At 35.1% G+C, this 26,756-nt stretch overlaps 1 protein-coding gene across 1 annotated transcript in view; it reads right to left on the reverse strand.

Annotated features, from left to right (window-relative positions):
• Positions 1 to 281: 281 nt before the first annotated feature.
• The window catches only part of LOC121859382 (trichoplein keratin filament-binding protein-like), a 72,473-nt gene continuing 45,998 nt past the window's right edge, over positions 282 to 26,756 (reverse strand). The window contains exons 9-12 of the mRNA XM_042356166.1: positions 24,076 to 24,181; positions 6,123 to 6,287; positions 3,174 to 3,317; positions 282 to 1,066 (exon numbers count right to left, since the gene is read on the reverse strand). Coding sequence (XP_042212100.1) covers positions 1,037 to 1,066; positions 3,174 to 3,317; positions 6,123 to 6,287; positions 24,076 to 24,181 — 445 coding nt within the window. The 3' untranslated portion in view covers positions 282 to 1,036. The remainder of the gene's footprint in view (positions 1,067 to 3,173; positions 3,318 to 6,122; positions 6,288 to 24,075; positions 24,182 to 26,756) is intronic.

Raw genomic sequence — 26,756 nt, forward strand, 5'->3', positions numbered from 1 at the left:
CGGACCGACCCAATCCCCAAGCAGTCCGGATTTTTGGACTTCTACTGTAATAAGAATGACATGGTTTCCCAGACTAATCCGTGGTTTAGAATATAACTAAAACAGGATATAAGTGAGAGAAATTAAGGACATATAATTCAGAAAAATACAATAATATATATGAACGAAGAAATAAAGTAAAGAAAAGAATATTGACTTAGAAAATATAAGCAAAGAAATATAAGATAGATACTTATATAGAGAAAGACTAAGAATAGAAGAATATAAGTATAGTATAAGTATAGAAAAGAAGAATTAATTAAATAAATCTGAAGTACCGGGAAGGAAAACAGACTCTAACATTGGTACCAGTCATAGTACATTTTATGCATTATTTTTTATTTTATTAAAAAAAATTTTTTTACCTCAAATTCAACGGTTCGGAATGTTTGCTAATCCGGAACCGGTCTGGTCCTAAGCTTCCTAGATTAGTGAGGTCCAACCTACATAATGGATGGACAGTCATACTTCCATTCATAAGGTGCAGCTCATTATACAGCTCATTCTTAATTTACTGTTTATACAAGTGTAATCTATAAAAAGTGCTCTTGTAATTATTAAAATGTTGAGTATATTTATTAGTTAGTTATTAATACAAAAATAGGATCTCCTGAGTGAAGGGAGAACAATCCATCCCACATACAGTATTCTGTCAACATCTTAACATTTCTACAAGTGATTTTAATCTGTAAAAAAATAAGAAAATGAGACATACAAGAAAATGAAAAAAACATGTCTATCAGAGAACATGGTAAATACAAATAATGTACAAATATATGGTGATGAACAAAAAGCATTAATTATCCATAACACTATCACTGGTTTGTAAAAAAAACATGCACTGTACAGGTACTTTACACAAAATATTTCTCTTTTTTATACAACTAAGCATCACTATTTAAAAATAAGTTGAACACATTAATTGGTTAACAAGGAACCATTTACTTGGAAGATGACACTTCAAAAAGTCGTCATAGATATGTCTAGACTTGGCAGGTCACCAGGCAAACCTCTTGCGACCATAACGCTGAAAATCAATAGAGATTTAAACATGTGTCAATTTTCACTGTACTTAAAGGCATAACTATTCCCTGTATTAAAATATGACAATGGCAAAGAGAGTGTAAATGTGTGCAATTATTACTGATAGATAATGAGTAGTGCATGTGTATTTGTGTGAGTGTATGTCTGTACTGTACAATACTGTACCTGAGTGTAACATCACAACTGCCTGCATATACTGTATAATTGAATGTCAGCCAGTGGACTGAGTAGCATCAGCCCTTCCAGTAAAATTCACCAAATGTGGTGACTAACATACCTTTACAGCATTTCTATTTCTTACATTTCCAACTTCTTGCCTACCTTCAAGTATCTTGCTAGTCTAGTATCTTTGATATGTTTTTACCTAAATACAATACTTACTGTAATATTCTCAAGTATCTTTGTCTTTTGCAAATTAAGGCACACCAAACATACTGTATTCTCTTTTTTGAACAAATGCATCGAGTTAAAAGTTCCACACCTAATCACAAAACTGCCTCTCATGTGGTACAGTACCTGCATGTCACTTCTACTCACACATACAGTACTGTACAGAGCCTGGTGTGCAGATCCAGCCTAGTTCCAATAAGAGCAGTGATGGGATAAAATCTGAAGCCTCATTTTGAGCTTTTTAGTTACTTTTTGTACTGAAATACAGGACACTGAAGAAGTAAATCTAGAGAAGATGGTACATACTCCCTTCTTGGGACATATCCGGTACAGTACACATGCAAGTGTGTACACTACACAGTTGCGGTTGAAGAGATAACTATAGCGCGCTTTTTCTCAGCTGAGATGAAATGCCCCTCCTCCTCCTCAAGAGTTACAGCTGATTGGCTGCTGCAAACCTGTCCGATTTTGTCTTGAAGTAATGATGTATTTCTAAATGAGTTTATTCATAATCGCTGGGATGAACGTGTCTGACGAGTTAAACTCTGGTAGCAAATTCACGCTTTTGGAGGATGCATTTAATATATACTTATTTTTCCCCACAATAAGGCATACTAAGACTAATTACATATCAGTAATACTACATTATGCAAAAACAACAATTTAAAATATCAGAATCACATTGAAATATTACACAGTCGTGTGATTCTGATATTTTAAAATGTTGTTTTTGCATAATGTAGTATTACTGATACGTAATTAGTCTTAGTATGCCTTATTGTGGGTAAAAATACATTCAGTCCTCGATTTACGATGGGGCTAGAGACCGATGACCAGGTTGTAAGTCGAATTGGTCGTAAGTCGAAAATGCGAAAATAATACATAGAAAATCTAAAATGGGTGTCTCTTTTTCTTCTCAGCACCACGGAAACTCTCACTTTTATGCTTGCCATCCATTTTAAAGGGAATTACAAACGAAAATTCTGTTAGTACACAGCGCGATCACTAACGTTGGGACTCGAAAATACGTAATTTGAAAAATATTTTATATGCCTGCGGCGGTCGTATGTCCAGGTGGTTGTAAGTCGCGTAGGTCGTAAGTCGAGGAGTACCTGTAAATTTACATTAAATGCATTTTCCAAAAGCGTAAATTTGCTACCAGAGTTTAACTCTTGTCAGAAATGGTCATCCCAGCGATTATGAATAAACTCATCTAGAAATACATCATTACTTCAGGACAAAATCAGACAGGTTTGCAACAGCCAATCAGCTGTAACTCTTGAGGAGGGGGTGGGGCATCTTTTCTCAGCTGAGAAAAAATGCACTATACCAACACTTTTGTGTTAGTATATTAATAATTCATTATGTTTAAAGGACACAATAACAAATTTTGTGTGCCAAGCTACCAAGAAAGCTCTATAATTAAAGTCATCTTCATAGCCATGTGATCAAAAAGTGCATTAAGGAGCAATTAAATAATGCTAATAAAGTAAAAAGAACTGTATGACATATGTGCACAGTATACCTACATTGTCAATATTCACGATGACCTGTATAACTGCAGTTTGTATACATGCCTATCCAATTAAAAAAATTTATGACAGTTTTACTGATTAAATAATAATAATAATAATAATAATAATAATAATAATAATAATAATAATATTATTATTATTATTATTATTACAGCTGATATTTACCGGAGGGGCATACTGAGGACCCCACAGTTGTTGCATTTGTTGCTCTATACGTTCAATCTCTCGGCGATGTTCCTCCAACTTTCTCTCCTCCTCTTGTCGATCTCTTCTGAGAATAGCTGCCTCATGCATCATCCTTGTCGATGGCTGACAATATTCACACTATCTTATAAAATATGAAACTGATCCTATAAATATTATTTTTTACTAAACTTAACAAAAAAAAAAAAAAACAACAACAACAACAACAACAACATAATTCATCCCCCAACATTTCAAAATCCCTCATAATTCTGAAGTTTTTCTGTTATAAAGTACTGTACTGTATATTGCAATTTTTTTAATAGATTTCATAATATTTGTTCAAATTGTGTAATATGAGAGACAACTTCGAATTGGAATGTAGAAACTCATATTACAGATACATAAACATTATTGAAAATAGTTTAGAGTCCCCCCCCCCCCAAACCACACTCCTCAGAACCAGAACCATAACGCCTCTTCACTGCGCCTCGTCACTTTCACTCATGAATGCTGGTAAGCTTATGATCACATTTAAGTTATTTTGTTATATATATTATAGTACAATAACATGTTATTGTGTATGTATTATTTACGTGCATGCATTTACCATATTTTATGGCAAATAAGACACACACCCCATTTTAACAGGAAGTACAGTATTTAAGAACGAACTTTTGTGTAGTGTATTTTCCTCCTGTAGCCATAGTTTTCTTCAAACAATATATACAGTACCAGTAAATGTGAGGAATAAATAAAAATAATAACAATAAGTTACAACAAAAAATAGTGTATTGCCAAATCAGTAAATAAAAGCCAAATGAAAGTTTAACACAGTCGCCATATGCATATACTGTACAGTACATCTCGAGTCCCCGCCTCAGCATAGCAATGCAGATGCTACCTCCGCCAATTCCCTAGCAGTGCTCCCCCACCCACACGCCTTGCCCTCCTTTCTCTCCCCCACTGAGCCAGCTAATTCATGTGCAAACAAAATATATACCCGGTATTCCCTAAGGACAATTATTTCTTTTACTTTTTCACAATATGTATGTAGGATGGTGTGTGCATGTAATTGGGTAAAAATAAATGAAGAAAATTACGTACTGTATATCCACCCAAAAAAATGAGCTGAAAAACAACAATAACACCTCAAAGCTTGGCCCAGTAGCCTGCTGGTTACAGTGATGTGTCTAACCTGGCTACAATGCCACCAACGATGTCAACAGATACATTATGTGAAAAGAAAGTTATCTGTAAATCTTCATTTGTGTCAGGTATTTGTAGATTTAAAAATAAATGTCGCAGGTATGGCATTAATAGATTGTAATGCTTGTAGGAGTTCAGAAATTGTTACTACTTGGCTTAGCTCTGAAGAGCTGGGTGTCTGCTGTATGGATGTTAATTGTCTCAGGTTATCATCATCATTATGTAAAGCATTTTAGAATCACGGCCTCTTTGAAATTCAATTTGGGTACAAACATATACAAAAAACAACTGACGTTCACTGGGAACTTAAAAGACCAAGCCCCAGAAGGAAAGGTGGGGTTAAAAGAGAGGGGATTCAATGGGGGAGGAGGGGTGGGGGGGGATTAGCCCACCCGGGTACAGGTCACTGACCCACATCAGGGCCTGGGGGGCGAAAATGTAATCATAATAGTAATAATAACAATAACAGTAATAATAATAATAATAATAATAATAATAATAATAATAATAATAATAATAATAATAAAGAACCATAAAGAAATACAAAAATTAAAAAAGATCAAAAGTGAGAAACAATATATGTATGTTGTGTTGTCAATAGTAAGTGAAACAACTGAGACCCTGCAACTGTGTGTAAATGAGGCAGAAAGTCAGATCAGCAACCTGGGACATGGTCACAATTTTTGTGATGCCACATGGCAGCAGGGTCTATCATTAGACAACACATTATGCTTCCAATATCTTCCCAGGCGGTAGTACCTCCCTGTTTGGTAGCTGCCTACTACTTACTACGGGTGGTCAAGGTGCTAATGGACAAATGAAGTTCAAAGGGAAAGTCCGCTGTCATTGCCGCCTGACCTGACCTAACCTGACTTCACCTCGCCTCACAAGACCTCTAGGTATGTGACCGTGTGGTGCCTCCCCATACCCACACCGTACCCTTCACGGCTCCATCCACACCATACCCTCCACCCACACAACTTTTACTATGGTTAATAATTAATTATTAATTTTAAAATTTATTATTAGTTTGCATGTAAAGAGTAACAAATTTTGTTTATTCAATTGTATTGGAGAGAAAGTAGTAGAAAACCATACTTAAGTAAGAGTAAAAGTGCTTAAAAATTTGAGTACTTTTTAAAATGTAGATACCCAAAAATGTTACTTGAGTACAGTACACAAGTAAATTTATATATTTACTTAACAACTCTGTGGAGGAGTAATGTTGCAAAAAGGCTTCATAAAGAAGGCAAGGCATACTCCAGTCGTATGACCAAAAAATTACTATCAACAAGGCAGGTAGGCCCCCATGTGCCAATGGGTATTTCACAAAAGTCATCTTTTTCTCTACTTTTAAATAATGTCACTTGTGCCCTTGCTACTGCGGTGGCCTCGTACATATTCTAGAAAAATTTAATTGAATTTATATATTAGTACAGTAATGTATTTTATGGGGAGAGAGGCTGGGAAAGTAGCTAACATTTTATCTATTACTTATGGGAATTTTTTTTTTATTGATGCTGTTTCCTTTAATGTTGTGGTTTACAGAAACACAACTATGACATTAAGCAAGGACTTGTTATTAATTTCCCTTACTTTATGAGTGATGGTTATAACAGGAAGGAAGGACAATCTAATCACAATGATAGCTCCCACTTTACAAGAGCTGTCTGGTGGATAGCATCAGGCTATGGAAAATATTATTATCATAAGATGACTTACTTGAGAGTGAGCTGTAATGATGCTGTGTTTCCGTCGTCTTTCAGCTTCTTCCTTCTCCAGCTGCTCCATCTCCTCTCGGGTCTCAATAATGGAACGTTGAATTTCATTCTTCTCCAAGTCAAGCAATTTTCTTTCACTGATATTTTTGGAAAAATTGACTTGTACCTAAAATATGTAAAAAATGTATATAGTACATTGCATTAATATTGCCAGAAAGAAATGAAATTTGTCATAAATGCCAATTCATGTTATCAATTAAGCATAAATTAATTCATATAAAATTACTGTAGCGACAAAAGAAAATACATATATTAATTTATTGTATTCTAGATCTTCACACATGTCCTCCTCAGTTAGAATTATGCCCAATAAAATAACAAAGCCAAGTTCCTTAATCTATCACTAGTTTTGTTTACCCTCTGACCTGTATATATCTCACTGGTGATCAACCTTTGACTGTCTATCACATAAAATAATTATACATACTCAGTGATCTAATTTGACACACGACACACGATTAACACATTGCCTGTGAAAGCAGGTGTCTCTGGGCTATGGATGGTTGTGTCCCACCAACACATCACAGCCTTGTCAAGCATACTGTTTCACCCATGATGAAGTACAGTGATATCCCTATTAGCCGGAACAATTGGTGCACAGCACTTCTGGGAATGAGATATGAGTCTAAACTACCAGAATCTATAAGAGCAGTTCTAATTAAGTTAGAAACCCCATTTCTTTACTAGAATAATCCTGAGCAGTTTATCTTAAAGTTTGGTTAAATAAATATATTAAAAAAAAACCTCTATATGATAAGGGCGCGAGAGCTGCCTTGTCAATGAAGCTGTATTACAGCAAAGACTGGTACAGTAATCCCGTGTTTTTTGAGGGAATTATGTTCCTGAAACCCACGCAAAAAGTCAAAACCGCGAATACTCTTTTAGGAATCACTGTACCTATGGCCACCAAACACCTCAGGTAGATCATACACTTAACCAGGCCTTGCTCTCCACTCACGGCCCAGTGGTCACACTGATTACTAATGCACTGTACCGGCATTTACTAACACCATTATTTGAAACCAATCATATTGTAGTATAATAATGGAAAAACGTAAACACAGTTATATACAGAAGAGGTATTCACAGTAGCGTTCACAGTACGGTAGGCACGTGTGGACTGAGGCTTCTCGGAGCAGCGGGTGTCTGAGGCGGGAAAGGGTGGCGTCTGTTTGCCGCACCGCACAGGAGAATATCGAAAATGGCGCAAAATTAATTTTTTTTAAAGGATATTTTATACATATACAGTACAGTATACAGTATAATTTTTTAGTAAAAAAAAAAACGTGAATAGTCAAAACCGCGATAAAAAAAAACGCAAAATACACAGGAGTACAGTGAGTTCTGCTATAACGCGTGTTTTGACAACGCGAATTGGCTCTTACACGATTTATGAATAGAGGAACGATATTTGTATAATGCGAACGCTTGTTTGCTGTAAAGCGATTTTTGCTTACTATTTCTCCAATTTTGTGGTATTAACTGTGAATATGGCAAAGAAGAATATCTCCAAACTCCACTTTTTGACGACACACAACTATGTTGTAGTAAAAATTTTATCTTAACTTTATGATGTTATGAACAAACAAGTAATATAGAAGAGGTTAGGTTAGGAAAAATAAAGGTTAAGTTAGGAAAAATAAAGGTTAGGTTAGGAAAACTAAAAGTTAGGTGTAACACTTACGTTAGTAGAAGATATGGGTCGGCATACGGGGATGGAGGCGGAGGGGAGGGAGGGAGGAGGAGGAGGGAGAGGCGAGGCAGGCGGCAGGCGGGAGCGGGTGGCGGGTGGGGCGAATCTAAAAATAGCGTCTCGAGCCGGACACTCTGCGCGTATATGGGTAGATGAACTGCGTTAAGTGAAAGTTCGGTTCTGGCGAGGCACCGCGTATATGAGAAATCGCGTTAAGTGTAACCGCGTAAAGCGGGGTACAACTGTTCATCTCTTCTTTATTCCTCCTTAAATTTTAATTTTAAAAGTACTGCCTGAGAATCCGGAAAATCCGAAAATCCGGTCCAACCCAATCCCCAAGCGGTCCGGATATTTGGACTTCTAATATATATATATATATATATATATATATATATATATATATATATATATATATATATATATATATATATATATATATATATATACATATATATATATATATACATACATACATATATATATATATATATATATATATATATATATATATATATATATATATATATATATATATATATATATATATATATATATATATATATATATATATATATATATATATATATATATATATATATATACAGTTGTACCCCACTTAACGCGGTCAATAGAACCCAGAGGGTCCCGTGTTAAGTGAAATCCGCGTTAAGTGAACAACAGAACATATGGGATTAATTCCAATAGAAACCGGCCCGACCCCCAAACTCCACTTTTTGAAGACACATAACTATGTTGTAGTAAAAATAACATCTTAATTTTATGATGGTACATGCACACAATTAATACTTAAGAGAAATAGAGAAATACAGTCGCCAAGTTAATGTCCATTCAAATAATGGACTCAACTCCCTTCCTCTCTCACACTACACTGCCGGCTCTTCCCTCTCTGAGAAATTTTTGGGGGAAAACCACTAAATTTTAAAAAATAATACCTCAAACTAAAGTTAGGATAATACAATTGACATTGCTGGATTCCTTGTAAGACCAGGAATATTTTGAATATATATGTCATATATTTTGCACAAAAGATAACATAGTTACCCAGAGAAAAATTTTTATCTAAAATTTGTATGTCTAATGCAAAATATATGATGTTTATATTCAAAATGATCACCAAATTATAAGAATTCCAGCAATGTAAATTATATTCTGACCGGGTAATTTGTATGAATTTTATGAGCTAAAACAAATATCTTCAGTTAATAAAAAAAATAATAATCTTCACGACACTATCTGTCAATCAAAGTACCCCACCTTGCCTCCCCCCCTCTTCCAACCGCGCGGTCAGTCCCAACCCTCCCCCCCACCCCCCACCACTCCTCCCTTCAAGAGAAAGAGTGGGTGAAAAAAATAAATTTTAACATTTTGTATTAAATAATACCTCAGATTAAAGTTAGGATAATATAATTGACATTGCTGGATTCCTTGTAAGACCAGGAATATTTTGAATATAAATGTCATATATTTTGCACAAAAGATAACATTCTTACTCAGATTAAACATTTTATCTAAAATTTGTATGTCTAATGCAAAATATATGATGTTTATATTCAAAATGATCATCAAATTATAAGAATTCCAGCAATGTAAATTATATTTTGACCGGGTAATTAGTATGAATTTTATGAGCTAAAACAAATATCTTCAGTTAATAAAAAAAAAAAAATATTCTTCACAGGGTAACAGATGGTCGGTCGGTCCCTCCCTCCCCCCCACCCCCCACCAACCGTCCCAAGGAGATGTGTGGGAAAACCAGAATACTTAACTTTTTTGTAATAAATAATACCTCAAACTAAAGTTAGGATAATATAATTGACATTGCTGGATTCCTTGTAAGACCTGGAATATTTTGAATATAAATGTCATATATTTTGCACAAAAGATAACATTCTTACTCAGATTAAGCATTTTATCTAAAATTTGTATGTCTAATGCAAAATATATGATGTTTATATTCAAAATAATCACCAAATTATAAGAATTCCAGCAATGTAAATTATATTCTGGCCGGGTAATTTGTATGAATTTTATGAGCTAAAACAGGCAGTCAGGCAGGGTGGCGGGTGGGGCAAATCTAAAAATAGAGTCTCGAGCTGGTGAGTCTCACCTCGTATATGTGGAAAAAATCCAAAAGTTCAGCTCTGGCGAGGCACCGCGTAAATGATAAAACGCGTTAAGTGAAACCGCGTTAGGCGGGGTAATACATACATACATACATACATACATACATACATACATACATACATATATATATATATATATATATATATATATATATATATATATATATATATATATATATATATATATATATATATATATATATATATATATATATATGCGTACATATACACTAGAACTCTTAAATCATTACTGTAATGTGATACAGGTGATTAATTTTATCTCTTGTAGAAAATATATGATATTTATATTCAAATTATTCCCTGTCTTGAAAGGATTCCAGCAATGCAAATTATATTCTCCTAACGTTAGTCTGGGATATTATACAGTCGGCCCTTAACATACGCGGGTTTAACTTACACGGATTTGCAAATACGCGGATTGCCGTTGGAGGAATATACAGTCAAAGGAATATACATTATTCAAATCGCGCACGACACCACACACTGCACACCACACACACACACATCGCCCGCGCCACCCCGCGTTCCCTCAGTCAGTCAGTCTCGCTGTAACCACGCTTGAGTTGACATCAGCATTGTAGTTACAAAAATATTACATTTACGTGAATGTATTATATCAAGCATAGTATGAATAGAATATCACTAATATAACAGTATTTAACCGAAAACTATTAAAAAAACGAGTAACATATCTTGAACATCGGAAGATTAGGTAGTGTCTTTTGTTTTCATGTAGTTTATCCTAATTTACATTGAAATACATTACGTTTTAGCAAAACTACTATTTATTTCTGAGAATATGGAAATGTAATATTTTTGATGAAATGACGTCCGTATTACAGTGGAAAGTGACGAAAACAATGACTTTCGCTTTCTTTCGTTCAAAAGATGTTACCGTAATTGCTTTTCAAATGGTTTTCAGTTAAAAAACTGTTGTATTACAATAATATTCTATCCTAATTCACTTGTGATGCAACAGTTTTTTAACTGAAAACCATTCGAAAAGCGATTACGGTAACATCTTTTGAACGAAAGAAAGCGAAAGTCATTGTTTTCGTCACGATTTTATCCCAATTTCCACTGTAATTACGCACGTCATTTCAGCAAAAATATTACATTTCCGTGAATGTATTATATCAAGCACATTATGAATAGAATATCATTGTAATATGACAGTATTTTAACCGAAACCTGTTAAAAAAACGAGCAACATCTCTTGAACATCTGAAGGTTAGGTAAAGTCTTTTGTTTTCGTCATGTATTTTATCCTATTTTACATTGAAATACATCACGTTTCAGCAAAACTACTACAGTAATCCCCCGCTTTATGCGTTTTTTTTTTTACGCGTTTCTACATTTACGCGGTACCCTGCCAGAACCGGAATTCCCACTTTACGCAGTGCATCCACTCATATACGCGGGTGAAGTACAAGTTTTTTATTTAGCTCATAAAATTCATACAAATTACCCAGCCAGAATATAATTTACATTGCTGGAATTCTTACAATTTGATGATCATTTTGAATATAAAAAATCATAGATTTTGCATTAGACATACAAATTTTAGATCTAATGCAAGTATTTTGTTTACTCAGAGCAAATATGTTATCTTTTGTGCAAAATATATGACGTGTATATTCAAAATATTCCTGGTCTTGCAAGGAATCCAGCAATGTCAATTATATTATCCTAACTTTAGTCTGAGGTATTATTTATTACTAATAATGTAAATATACTGTTTTCTCCCAAACATTTCTCTGGTAGGAAGGGAAGGTGGGGGGTAGGGAGGGAAGGTGGGGGGTAGGGAGGGAGGGAGGGACCCAGCGATCGTGGGAAGAGGGGGGGAGCTGGAGGTGGGGTATTTTGATTGACAGATAGTGTTTGGGTGAAGTATATTTTCTTTATTTATTGAAGATATTTGTTTCAGCTCATAAAATTCATACAAATTACCCGGCCAGAATATGATTTCCATTGCTGGAATTCTTACAATTTGATGATCATTTTGAATATAAACATCATAGATTTTGCATTTGACATACAAATTTTAGATCTAATGGAAGTATTTTGTTTACTCGGAGCAAATATGTTATCTTTTGTGCAAAATATATGACATGTATATTCAAAATATTCCTGGTCTTTCAAGGAATCCAGCAATGTCAATTATATTATTCTAACTTTAGTTTGAGGTATTATTTATCACTATACCTTAAAATCAAGTGTTTTCCCCCAAACATTTCTCTGAGAGGGGTGGGGGAGAGTTGAGTCCATTATTTGAATGGACATTAACTTGGCGACTGTATTTCTCTTAAATATTAATTGTGTGTGCGTACCATCATAAAATTAAGATGTTATTTTTACTAGAACATAGGTATTGTGTCGGGAAAATGTGGAGTTTGGGGGTCGGCCCGGTTTCTATTTCAATTAATCCCATATGTTATATTGTTCACTTTACGCTGGCCTCCGTGGGTTCAATTGACCACGTAAAGCGAGGGTTCACTGTATTTATTTCTGAGAATACATTCATTCAGGTGCAGTTTAGGTAAAATATACATGTGATGTAACAGTTTTTAACTGAAAACGATTCGAAAAACACATACCCTCTAGCCCTGTTCAAGGAGAAGACTGGGAGGAGCTGTTTGGTGCTGAAGACGATGACAAAGAAAATGATTTTGATGGATTTTAATGAAAATATTCAGAAATATGGTATCGTAGTATTTATTCAAGTGAATTAGGATAGAATATTATTGAAATACAACAGTTTTTTTAACTGAAAACCATTCGAAAAGCGATTACTGTAAAATCTTTTGAACAATGAAAGAAAGCGAAAGTCATTGTTTTCGTCATGATTTTATCCCACTTTCCACTGTAATACGTACGTAATTTCAGCAAAAATATTACATTTCCATATTTATTTCTGAGAATTTATTCATTCAGTCACAGTTAAGGTAAAATATACTTGTGATGTAATATTTTAATGAAAATACCCTGTATTTAGAAATACGGTATCGTAGTTTTTTTGTTTCAAATTTAATTAACAAAGACTGATGTTTCAAATGTAATGAACAAAAATTTATGTATCTATAAATAAACTTTAAAAAATTAATACTTTATGTTTTACATCGTCCTGTGCTACCATACCATGCATTTGGCTACTTTGGGCTTGCTATGATGACGCAAGAGATCTGCCCTGGCAACTGTACAAACACTCACAGCTGGTGGTGCCTTGGTGCGTCGTTTCCATTGTTTACTGGTAGTTACTGGTAAATATTTTTCAACCTAATGAAACTATTACCCGTTTAGAGGTCGACCCCCAATTTTTTGCCAAATAATTGGTCTTAAAAACTCGAACTACACACAGGTATACACGGTAAATAATGACATGGGGGGGCCAGGGTTTTTTAGGGGGGGGGGCAGGAAAAGTACACGGATTTTTAACATTCACGGGTATCTCTGTTACCTTACCCCCGCGTATGTTAAGGGCCGACTGTATAAGATAAAAACTTAAAGCCTACTGAAAACCACCAAACCTTTTCTGGGAAGGTGTGGGGGAGGGAGGGAGGGAGGGAGCGTGGGAAAAGGGGGGGAGCGGAGGTGAGGTGTACTTTGACAGTCAGCGGGGCAGGTCTGGTGAAGTATTTAATTTGTTTATTTGTAGTTTAGTTGAGTTTTTGTTTTTTGCTCATAAACTTGCATAGAAATGACCGGGGAGAATATAATTTACATTGCTGGAATTCTTATAAGATAGTGATTAATTTGAATATAAACAAGCTATAATTTGCATTAGACATACAAATTTTAGATCTAATTGAAGAATTTTTTACAGGGAGCAAAAATTTTATCTTTTGTGCAAAATATAAGACGTTTATATTCAAATTATTCGCTGTCTTGCAAGGATTCCAGCAATGCAAATTATATTCTCCTAACTTTAGTCCGAGATATTATATAAGATAAAAACTTAAAGCCTACTGAAACCCACCAAACCTCTTCTGGGAAGGTGGGAGGGAGGGGTGACAGTGACATGTTTGACAGTTGGCACTGAGGTGTGAAGTATTTAATTGTTTAATTATGTCCTTTAGATTGAGTTTTTGTTTTTTGCTTATAAAATTTCATAGAAGTGACCAGGCAAAATACAATTTACATTGCTGGAATTCTTATAATATAGTGATTAATTTGAATGTAAACATGCCATAGTTTGCAAAAATTTTAGTCATCATTTTGTTCATTATTCTGATTACAAGTACAGTTCAGCTTTGCCCTTAGGACAGTGTGTACATGTAAATGAGTTTCAATAAATGAATAAAGTTACATATATCGAGCCAAAAATAATACAGTAGTACCCCGATTTACACGGTCAATTGAACCCACAGGGTACCGCGGAAAGTGAAAAACCGCGTAAAGTGAACAACAGAACATATGGGATTAATTCCAATAGAGACTGGCCCGACCCCCAAACTCCACTTTTTCCGACACAATACCTATGTTGTAGTAAAAATAACATCTAAATTTTATGATGGTATGCTCACACAATTAATATTTAAGAGAAATACAGTCGCCAGGTTAATGTCCATTCAAATAATGGACTCAAATCCCCCCCACTCTTCCCAGCTCACTGGCCCCTACCTCTCTGAGAAATGATTGGGATAATATAATTGACATTTCTGGATTCCTTGCAGGTCAGGGAATATTTTGAATGTAAACTTCATATATTTTGCACAAAAGATAAAATACTTGCTTTGTGTAAACCAAATTATTACATTAGATCTAAAATTTGTATGTCTAATGCAAAATCCATGATGTTTATATTCAAAATGATCATCATATTGTAAGAATTCCAGCAATGTAAATTATATTCTGGTCCAGTAATTTGTATGAATTTTATGAGCTAAAACAAATATCTTCAGTTAATAAAAAAAAAAAATATTCTTCACGACACTATCTGTCAATCAAAGTACCCCAACTTGCCTCCCCCCTCTTCCAACCGCGCCAGATGGTCGGTCGGTCGGTCCCAACCCTCCCCCCCACCTTCCCTCCCTACCAGAGAAATGTTGAGTGAAAAAAACTAGATTTTAACTTTTAGTAATAAATAATACCTCAGACTAAAGTTAGGATAATATAATTGACATTGCTGGATTCCTTGGAAGACCAGGAATATTTTGAATATAAATGTCATATATTTTGCACAAAAGATAACATATTTACTCAGAGTAAACATTAGATCTAAAATTTGTATGTTTAATGCAAAATCTATGATGTTTATATTCAAAATGATCATCAAATTGTAAGAATTCCAGCAATGTAAATTATATTCTGGCCAGGTAATTTGTATGAATTTTATGAGCTAAAACAAATATCTTCAGTTAATAAAAAAAAAATATATTCTTCACACCGTGCCAGATGGTCGGTCGGTCCTTCCCTCCCCCCCACCAACCCTCCCTACCAGATAAATGTGTGGGAAAACCAGAATATTTACCTTTTTAGTAATAAATAATACCTCAGACTAAAGTTAGGATAATATAATTGACATTGCTGGACTCCTTGTAAGACCAAGAATATTTTGAATATAAATGTCATATATTTTGCACAAAAGATAACATATTTACTCAAAGTAAACATTAGATCTAAAATTTGTATGTCTAATGCAAAATCTATGATGTTTATATTCAAAATGATCATCAAATTGTAAGAATTCCAGCAATGTAAATTATATTCTGGCCGGGTAATTTGTATGAATTTTATGAGCTAAAACATATATCTTCATTAAATAAACAAAGAAATATTCTTCAAGGACACTATCTGTCAATCAAAATACTCGGCCCTAGCTGGGTCCGTCCCTCCCTCCCTCCCACCCACCCCCACCTTCCCTCCCTACCAGAGAAGCTTTGGGAGAAAATAGTAATTTACATTTTTAGTAATAAATAATAACTCAGACTAAAGTTAGGATAATATAATTGACATTTCTGGATTCCTTGCAGGTCAGGGAATATTTTGAATGTAAACTTCATATATTTTGCACAAAAGATAAAATACTTGCTTTGTGTAAACCAAATTATTACATTAGATCTAAAATTCGTATGTCTAATGCAAAATCCATGATGTTTATATTCAAAATGATCATCATATTGTAAGAATTCCAGCAATGTAAATTATATTCTGGCCGGGTAATTTGTATGAATTTTATGAGCTAAATAAAAAATAAAAAAATACTTCACGCGTATATGAGTAGATGCACCGCGGAAAGTGAAATTCCGGTTCTGGCAAGGTACCAAGTAAATGAGAAATCGCGGAAAGTGAAACCGTGTAAAGCGGGGTAATACTGTAGTTGAAAAACTTTATGTACTGTAAACATCAACTCGTCCATTGTTCTGCACATCCCCCAGCTGAACTTCTTGTCAATAATAATGTTCATGGCATCTACTTTCCCCCAAACGTTACTTCATTAATTCAGCCATGAGACCAAGGGATCCTTAGAGCACTGAAGAGCAAATATAAAGACAATTTCCTAAACATCATGTTGGCAGCAGTTAACAAAGGTGTGGGTGTGGAGTTTTCAAAAGCATTTTACAGTGAAGGAGTGAAGGTTATAATCTTTGCCGCTGCTAGTGCTTGGAATGCCATAGGTAAGGACACCCTAGTGAATGCCTGGCACAACCTCTGGTCGTCGACTTGTTTGATGATGATGAACAAAATGATGATGACTTTCAAGGATTCTGTGTAACAAGTGAGAAACAAACGATATCAAACTTCCTTACATTCACAAAAGGTATACCCTCAGATGCTGTCAAGAAGATGGAGGAAGCTGACATAGAAGAAGTTTTCAACATTGATAATGATGCTCCAATTGTTCCTTCATTGACCAACAGTGAAATAGCTGAAATGGTTCTGAATCAAGGTGATCGTGATGCTAACAGTGAAGGTGAAGATGACATACAGTAGTTAACACAGTGGTATAAGTGACCATAAGACAACATGGTAAAAATGTGTGATGGACTTATTGATGGACTAGAACAGCGAGTATTCATAACTGAACAATTTATAAGTTTATAAGATCAAAGAGAGATTGCTATGACAAAAACCATTATTAATGAGGCAGATGATGCTAGAAGAAACATTTAAGAAAGTCATCCTACAGAGTGCATCCTCATCCCTAGACTATTATTGAATGAAGGTAGGACACAGATTGCGCTATGGTAAATTTCAGTGGCAGTTACAGGTAGGCCTATGGTAGTGGTAGCTTACCTTTCTGATAGTTCAATGTGCATCTTTTTGTTATTGTTTCATGCACAAAATGATTAAAAATATTGCATAAACTACCAGCAGGCTTTATGTATCCATATGCGGTAAATGAGATATACATAAATTTTGGGATTAGACTTGGGCACAGTCCCCTCTGGATGAGGTACCTGTACCCCATTATACAGGTATACAGAGTACAGGTATCCTAAAATCCGAAAAGATCCGGAATCCGAGACTCAATCGACCCCAAGGATTTCAGATTAGGGATTCTCAACCTGTAGTGGGTTTCATGTTACTGACCTAACCTGATGCAATATCAGGTGGAGATGGGTTGGGAGATTAGTGGTCTCATATTACTGACCTTCTGATGCAATGTCAGGTCACCCATTGTTGGGTGGGGAATTAACGGGTCTCATGACCTGAAAATGTCTTGAATAATGACAAAAGCTAAGGTATTTTTGAGATGTCAGGCTGCTATCAAAAAAGTGTATAAACTTTTATTCACAACATCTGCTATGATAGAGAAATGAATTTTGTACCATTGCAAAGTATATAGAGTTGTGCTCCTGATGATGTTCTTTTTACCTAAGAGATATATACAGTATTGTATGTGAATAGTACAGATATTAATAAGAACAGATTATTACAGGAATGTATCTTTACTAATTAATGAGAAACAAAATAAACAATATTATATCATGAATGACAAAATGAGTGACAGGCAGGAGTCGGTGACAGCACTGGATGAAAGGCAACCCTTTGGGGGGAGAGGGGGGTGTGTGCAGGGTCACTTTTACCCTCCAATGGACCCTTTCTCCTCTCCCTCCCTACCTCCCTTCCTCAAAATATTTGTTCTAAACTTCTAATTGGGTTAGAAAGATGAATTTGATATCAAGATGATTCTGAATAAATTCTCTGACACATTCTCAATAAGATATCTTGAAACAAAATATTTTTACATGATACAGTTTTACCCCACCTAACGCGGTTTCACTTAACGCGTTTTCGCTGAACTTTCACTTAACGCGGATTTTTTCCACATATACGCGGTGAGTGTCCGAGACGCTATTTTTAGATTTGCCCCACCCGCCACCCTGCCTGACTGCCTGTTTTAGCTCATAAAATTCATACAAATTACCAGGCCAGAATATAATTTACATTGCTGGAATTCTTATAATTTGGTGATCATTTTGAATATAAACATCATATATTTTGCTTTAAACTTACAATTTTTAGATAAAAATTTTTCTCTAGGTAACTATGGTATCTTTTGTGCAAAATATATGACATTTATATTCAAAATATTCCTGGTCTTACAAGGAATCCAGCAATGTCAATTATATTATCCTAACTTTAGTTTGAGGTATTATTTATTAAAATTTAGTGGTTATCCCACACATCTCCTTGGGACGGTTGGTGGGGGGTGGGGGGGAGGGAGGGACCAACCGACCATCTGTTACCCTGTGAAGAATTATTATTTTTTTTTATTAACTGAAGATATTTGTTTTAGCTCATAAAATTCATACAAATTACCCGGTCAGAATATAATTTACATTGCTGGAATTCTTATAATTTGGTGATCATTTTGAATATAAACATCATATATTTTGCTTTAAACTTACAATTTTTAGATAAAAATTTTTCTCTAGGTAACTATGGTATCTTTTGTGCAAAATATATGACATTTATATTCAAAATATTCCTGGTCTTACAAGGAATCCAGCAATGTCAATTATATTATCCTAACTTTAATCTGAGGTATTATTTAATACTAAATGTTAAAAACTCTGGAAGGGAGGATTGGTGGGGGGTGGGGGGGAGGGTTGGGACTGACCGCGCGGTTGGAAGAGGGGGGGAGGCAAGGTGGGGTACTTTGATTGACAGATAGTGTCGTGAAGATTATTTTTTTTTTTATTAACTGAAGATATTTGTTTTAGCTCATAAAATTCATACAAATTACCCGGTCAGAATATAATTTACATTGCTGGAATTCTTATAATTTGGTGATCATTTTGAATATAAACATCATATATTTTGCTTTAAACTTACAATTTTTAGATAAAATTTTTCTCTAGGTAACTATGTTATCTTTTGTGCAAAATATATGACATTTATATTCAAAATATTCCTGGTCTTACAAGGAATCCAGCAATGTCAATTATATTTTCCTAACTTTAGTTTGAGGTTATCCCACACATCTCCTTGGGACGGTTGGTGGGGGTGGGAGGGAGGGACCGACCGACCATCTGTTAGCTGGCTGTGTAGTGTGAGAGGGGGAGGGAGTTGAGTCCATTATTTGAATGGACATTAACTTGGCGACTGTATTTCTCTATTTCTCTTAAGTATTAATTGTGTGCATGTACCATCATAAAATTAAGATGTTATTTTTACTACAACATAGGTATGTGCCTTCAAAAAGTGGAGTTTGGGGGTCGGGCCGGTTTCTATTGGAATTAATCCCATATGTTCTGTTGTTCACTTAACGCGGATTTCACTTAACGCGGGACCCTCTGGGTTCAATTGACCGCGTTAAGTGGGGTACAACTGTATAATGATGGGGATTCCATTTTTTAATAAAAAAATATAAAAAAATTAAGAAATTTTGATACCAGAATCAATAAAAATTTTAAAAGCAGAAAATTTATATGATACGGGCATGAATGGAGCTGTGACGAAAGCAAAGACAGTGGTATTTTCCCTTAAACTACACGGGTTTAAACAATGCGGACCTCACCCCTCCACGGACTGGACTAGAGGTTGCAGGAGGAGTAAGGTTGGTTGTGTAAGTGCGTCTGACAACTTTCACTACTGGCCACGAGGGGTCTCTACGGTGGTGCAGGAGAGCTCCACGCTTCCTTGCCCCCACAGTTACCCGCACTACATCTTACAGACACAGAGTGCACACCCATGCTCTTCATATTTCTTATTTCATAGTTTTTATCATGCTCTTCATATTTCTTAATTTATAGTTTTATATCATATTTTCTTTATTTCTAAGTCATATAAGAGTATTAAAACAATTTTTCCACAACTTTTATAGTTTCATTGTATGTAGCAATAGCAACATGCATTACTATCTCTCGCACGCCCAGCTGACTTGGCATGTCAGCCAGCTGCATCCCGGCACGTCACAGAAAAAAAACGGACTTTTTTAACAATTATTCTACTCAATAAAAATGGTGTGGATTAGAAATAAAGAAAATATAATATAAAACTATAAAATAAGAAATATGAAGAGCATGGGTGTGTATGTGTGAGAGATGAATGTCTGTGTAGGTAGTGAGCTTTAAACTATGTCTCTGACTCACCAGCCTAGCCACTGCATTTATTTTTGCTTTTAATGAAACTATAAATGTTGTGAAAAAACATTACAATACTCTAATGTGGCTGAGAAACAAAGAAAATATAATATAAAACTATAAAATTATAAAAATAAAACAATACTGTATGTGGGAACTAAGTGTGTTATGGGGTGGGTTTTTCTTCGTTTTTGGGCAATTTTAGCTTCTCGTAGCTTCATGTAGGTAAATGTCGCCGTTTTGGGTCTTTGCAGGGTTTTCATTAACCTAACCCTTGCGTTGTTTAAGAGATATGTGTACTGTGTATACTGTACTCACCAGCAGATGCTGTTGTCTTGACCCTACAGTAGGCATATACTGTTCACTCAGCTGTATGTAATATGTAACTGTAAGGGGGTCCCCGGGTTACGAACGGGTTCTGTTCCTGAGGACATTCTTAATTCGGAACACATGCTATGTGCACACCGTACTTACAGAACAATGTTTAAAATCCCACTATATCATAGCCTAAGTCCTTATATACATCTAAAATTATTTAATTTAAGAGAAAAGAAATAGAATGATAAAATACAGGAAATGAAAGTAAAAAGTATGTCATCGGGTAAATAAAATACAGGTCGACAACCCTTTATCCAAAATTCCGAAAAAACCGAAAAAAAATTTGTGGAGCAATTTTTTTTTTTTTTTTTTTTTTTTTTTTTTGGTATTAGCCCACCCAGGCACATGTCACTGACCCACATCGGGGCCTGGGGCGTGAAAATGTAATAGTAATAATAATTATAATAATACAGGTAATAATGATAATACAGTAATACCGTATATCACGGCCTATAAGGCGGCGGGGTGCATAAGACGCCCCCCCCAAATTTCCATTTAAAAAGTAGCTTTAGAGCTCTATTTGCTGTATAAGACCAGTACCCCAAATGTGACACTTACCCACTGACTCAGTAGTCCTTTACCAACCATCCTTGATTTTTTAAAATAAGGCCAATTCACTTCAAGTAATGTCATCAAATTATACCCGCTGGTGTAGTGTAAACACTAGTGACGTCACTGAAGCGTGGTGGGAGTGTTCCCTCGTCTCGGTGGTGTGACTATTTATACAACATGTGGTTCAACAGCAACCACCGTATTCTAATTGTGGTGTTTCATTAGGATTTGAGTGAAAAAGGTTACCAGTATGTACTTACTACATACATTTATTACACAAATATATATATATATATATATATATATATATATATATATATATATATATATATATATATATATATATATATATATATATATATATATATATATATATATATATATATATATATATATATATATATACTGAATATACTATGTACAAAAAATGAATGTTCAATGAATTATTTATGGTGCATTAGGGTACTGGTCACTTCTGATGGGCTATAAATAGCTTTGTTATCTCCCCTCCATCTCACCCTGAGCCAGACGGAAGGGTCTTGGTAAATAACATGTTTGCTTATTTTCCATTTACTTTAAATAGATTTACCGAATTATTTGTTTTATTTATTTATTTATAATATACTGTAATATATTAAACACACTGTAATTATTTTCTTTAATTTATAAACTGTTTTGCGACAAAGGAATGTTCTCCAGTAGTGTTTCATTAGGATTTGAGTGAAAAAATATTACGTACTTACACAATTGTTCCTCTTACTTTGACAACACAACATACATACAGTATATTATTTCTCAGTTTTGATCTTTTTTTAATTTTTGTATTTATTTATAGTTAGTTACTTAAAATAAGGCCAATTCACTTCAAGTAATGGCATCAAATATTACCAGCTGGTGTAGTGTAAACACTAGTGACGTCACTTGAGCGTCTGTAATTAACCGTCGATAGTTTCAAGAATTAATGCACTCATTTACTGAATATTCTTTGTAAAAAAATAAAATTTAAATCAATTATTTATAGGAGATAAATATTATTATGAGTAAATATACCGATACCGGTATGCATTACTGACCACCTCCACGGCTAAAAATAGCCCAATCTCGGGTCACTTTGCCTTTCTTGTCTCCTCACTGGCAAATGGGGGGGGCGTGGGGAGGGGTGTGTGATGATAGCTGTGTTTATTACAGGGGTATAAATCTCTTTTACGGTATGTTAGACAGGTTTATAATACATTTTTATTATTTTAATATACCGGTAATCTTAATTTGAATCCAGCTTGCCAAACGTAAGTTTCAGTATAAAATAATTAGTGGTAAGACCTTGTGAGTGGCTTACGATGTTTTCATCACCACTCTTGACACACTAAACCACAATATTTAAGAGGTAAGAATTTTAAACTTGGTGGTTTAGACGACCCCCTAACTTTGGGCAGATTTTTTTAATGTTCAAATTTCGTCTTATAGGCCGTGATATACGGTAATAATAATTATTCATAGTAAATAAAAATTTTAATAAAAAATACACAAAAATAAAATAAGAATGATAACAATAATAATAATAATAAAAACAAAAATACTGTAATAATGAAATAATAATAATAATAAAGAAATACAAGAATGAAAAAAAGATCAAAAGTGAGAAACATGACCTAGACCTATGAATTATTATTATTATTATTATTATTATTATTGTAATTATTATTATTATTATATTTTAGCCCCCAGGCCCCAATGTGAGTCAGTGACCTGCTGTGCCCGGGTGGGCTGATCCCTGTAAAAAAAACAAAAACAAAAAAAATTCTGAAATCCGAAAAATTCCAAACACCGCAGTGCATCTGGTCCCAAGGATTTCGGATAAGGGACTGTCAACCTGTACTGTACTGTAAATTTAAAGTTTGACCTCGTCCGTATCGGAAGGATATTCATAGGTCGGGGACTCCCTGTAATCACGTTTTAACACTTGCGATGGAGACTGGGTGGGGGATTAGTGGGTCTCATGACCTGATATCTTGAATGAAGACAAATGCTAAAATGTTTCCAATATCTTCCCAGGCAGTAGCACCTCCCTGTTTAGTAGCTGCCTAATACCTACTACAGGTACAGTGATATCTCTGTTAGCCGGAACAATTGGAACAGAACACTTCCGGAAATGAGAGATTTCCGGGTAATGAGACAACTCCCTCCAAGCCGGAAAAAAATCCCTCATCCCCAGAATTTTTTGGGTTATGGAAAAATGTCCTTGGAAGTTCCAGAAATAGCCCATTACACCAACTCTCAAAGCCGGAAAAATATCCCCCATCCTTGGAATTACTGTATCTGGGTACCGGAAAATCTTTTTCGGAATTTAAGGAATATGCGCCTGATTTCATCTCTCACACCCGGAAAAAAACTCCCCCCTCCCAGGAATTTTCCAGAATTTTCAGGGTATCGGGAAATTTTTCTCTGAATTTTCCGGAAAATGTGCCCCTCAGAAAATCGTTCCCAAAGCCGGAGATATTACTGTATTACCGTACCATATTCAGTTAACCAGTGAACTAACGTGTTAATTAGATACATAGTATTTAACTTTCTTACCTGTTGCTGGAGCCCCCTGATGACGTCTGCCATCAACTTGTCACGTGCTTTTTGCTCTTTCTCCCATTCTGCCTGTCTCTTCCGCCATAACCTCTCTGCTTCTTCACTGTGGATATTTAGAATCCCATTACCTAATTGTCATTACTCTTCTCTGTAGCATTAACTGGACACCTGCCAACCATTCCAGACATTGTAAGACAGACTGGAGTTCATCTGTTTCAGTAATTACACTGTAAAACATAGATTACTTGTGATTTGCTCCTGTAAAATTTGCAAACACTGATACACTAAAAGGACTTCCTTTCCTCATTTCAGTCTAAATGAAGAACAAGATTTTGACTGAACCCAGAGGAGGTGCAGGAAGGCTGGGAATTTAGGCTGACACAATAACTCACCAGGGATCTGCATAGGACTTTTCATTAATAGATTACACATCGCCTATTACATAATGGGAGAATGTATTACAAGGGTAATATAGTATAATTATTATTGATGTTAGCTTAGCGTTTCATATCTTCACCTTTTTTTTCAATTATCATCCGGTTTCTCGTAAGTACTTGTACAGGCATAAAATTATTGAACAGTACAGTAAACCCTTGCAATTCGCAGGGGTTAGGTTCTGTGGAATGGCATGAATTGGCAAACAGCGAATAACAACTTATACTACTTTAGTGCGCTACTGTATGCCTATACTGTGTATGAGAAACTTAAGTACTGTACAGTAAGAAGAAATCTGGTTACTAAAGCATAGGAAGATTATCAGAATCACTGTTGGAAGAAGATGATGCAGTGGTGGTTGTTGGAGAGGCGTGTGGCAAGGAGTCGGGTGGTGGGGTGGTGCGTGGCGGGGAGGTGGGAGCTGGGTGAGTGGCTGGTTCTTTCTTGAAAAACATCATGATTGGTAGTTGTTTTTCCTCTTGGCTTTGAGGTCCTGAAACATTTCCTGGTAGGGAAACAATGCCTTGTTAATTTCTTAAAAGATTTTAAGGCTTTGTTCCATGGAAGGGTTGTGGTCAACAATGAAATCAGTTACCACCTTCGCATGTCGAAATAGTTCACCAAAATTGTTAAGCCCCAGCCTTCTTGTTGCATCATTAGCACTGACACTAGGCAGTCTTTTAGGGGTCATTTCACACAGAAACACTAAAGTTTTGAGCACAACACAAGAAATGCTGTGTCGTAGACAATGGTTGAGTACAAACAAAGGGAGACGAGGGAGAGGAGACACTGCGGGCGTGTGGGGGTAACTCGCTGTGCTACGGGAGAGGCTCGTAAGTTAGCCACCATCTGTTTACCATGAATAGTCAAAATCGCAGATCGCAAACCCGTGAATAGCAAGGTTTTACTGTACAGGGAATTAAATTATTATACTGCACGTATTTCTTTCATTATGTTTATTATTGGCTTATAATCATTTTATACACCAGAAAATGTAATTTTGGGGTATTTTAAGACATTTTGGGGAAGTTTTTTCATAGCAACATATTTAAACTTTTATAATGGATGTCTATGGGAAAATGTGCTTCAATTTATGGAAAATCAATTCATGAAAGGTTTTTCAGGAAAAAAATTGTTCTATAAGCCAGGGAATGCTGTAGTACTATACAGTACAGTATTGTATAGTGATGTGTATAATATACAAGTATACCATTAAGTGTGTGGTTCATTACTACTTGGGGCCCACTGAACCATACAGTACATCCTAATAAGACCCAGTTTTAGTGGAAACTGAACACCGAGTCATATTCTTCATGTGTCCTTAAGTTTGGGGACCATTAGGATTGGAGTTCATCCAATCAGAGAACAGAGTTTACTTGTCCAAAGTACTGTACAGCTTCAATAAATACAGTCTTGGAGGACTGTACAGTATTACCCCGCCTAACGCGGTTTCACTTAACGCGTTTTATCATATACGCGGTGCCTCGCCAGAGCTGAACTTTCACTTAACACGGATTTTTTCCACATATACGCGGTGAGTGTCCGGCTCGAGACGCTATTTTTAGATTTGCCCCACCCGCCACCCTGCCTGACTGCCTGTTTTAGCTCATAAAATTCATACAAATTACCCGGCCAGAATATAATTTACATTGCTGGAATTCTTATAATTTGGTGATCATTTTGAATATAAACATCATATATTTTGCATTAGACATACAAATTTTAGATAAAAATTTTTCTCTGAGTAACTATGTTATCTTTTGTGCAAAATATATGACATTTATATTCAAAATATTCCTGGTCTTACAAGGAATCCAGCAATGTCAATTATATTATCCTAACTTTAGTTTGAGGTATTATTTATTACTAAAAAGTTAAGTATTCTGGTTTTCCCACACATCTCCTTGGGACGGTTGGTGGGGGGTGGGGGGGAGGGAGGGACCGACCGACCATCTGTTACCCTGTGAAGAATATATTTTTTTTTTTTATTAACTGAAGATATTTGTTTTAGCTCATAAAATTCATACAAATTACCCGGTCTGAATATAATTTACATTGCTGGAATTCTTATAATTTGATGATCATTTTGAATATAAACATCATATATTTTGCATTAGACATACAAATTTTAGATAACAATTTTTCTCAAATTAACTATGTTATCTTTTGTGCAAAATATATGACATTTATATTCAAAATATTCCTGGTCTTACAAGGAATCCAGCAATGTCAATTATATTATC

The sequence above is a fragment of the Homarus americanus genome, unplaced genomic scaffold (assembly GCF_018991925.1).
Source record: "Homarus americanus isolate GMGI-L3 unplaced genomic scaffold, GMGI_Hamer_2.0 scaffold7626, whole genome shotgun sequence".
NCBI classification, from domain to species: Eukaryota; Metazoa; Arthropoda; class Malacostraca; order Decapoda; family Nephropidae; genus Homarus; species Homarus americanus.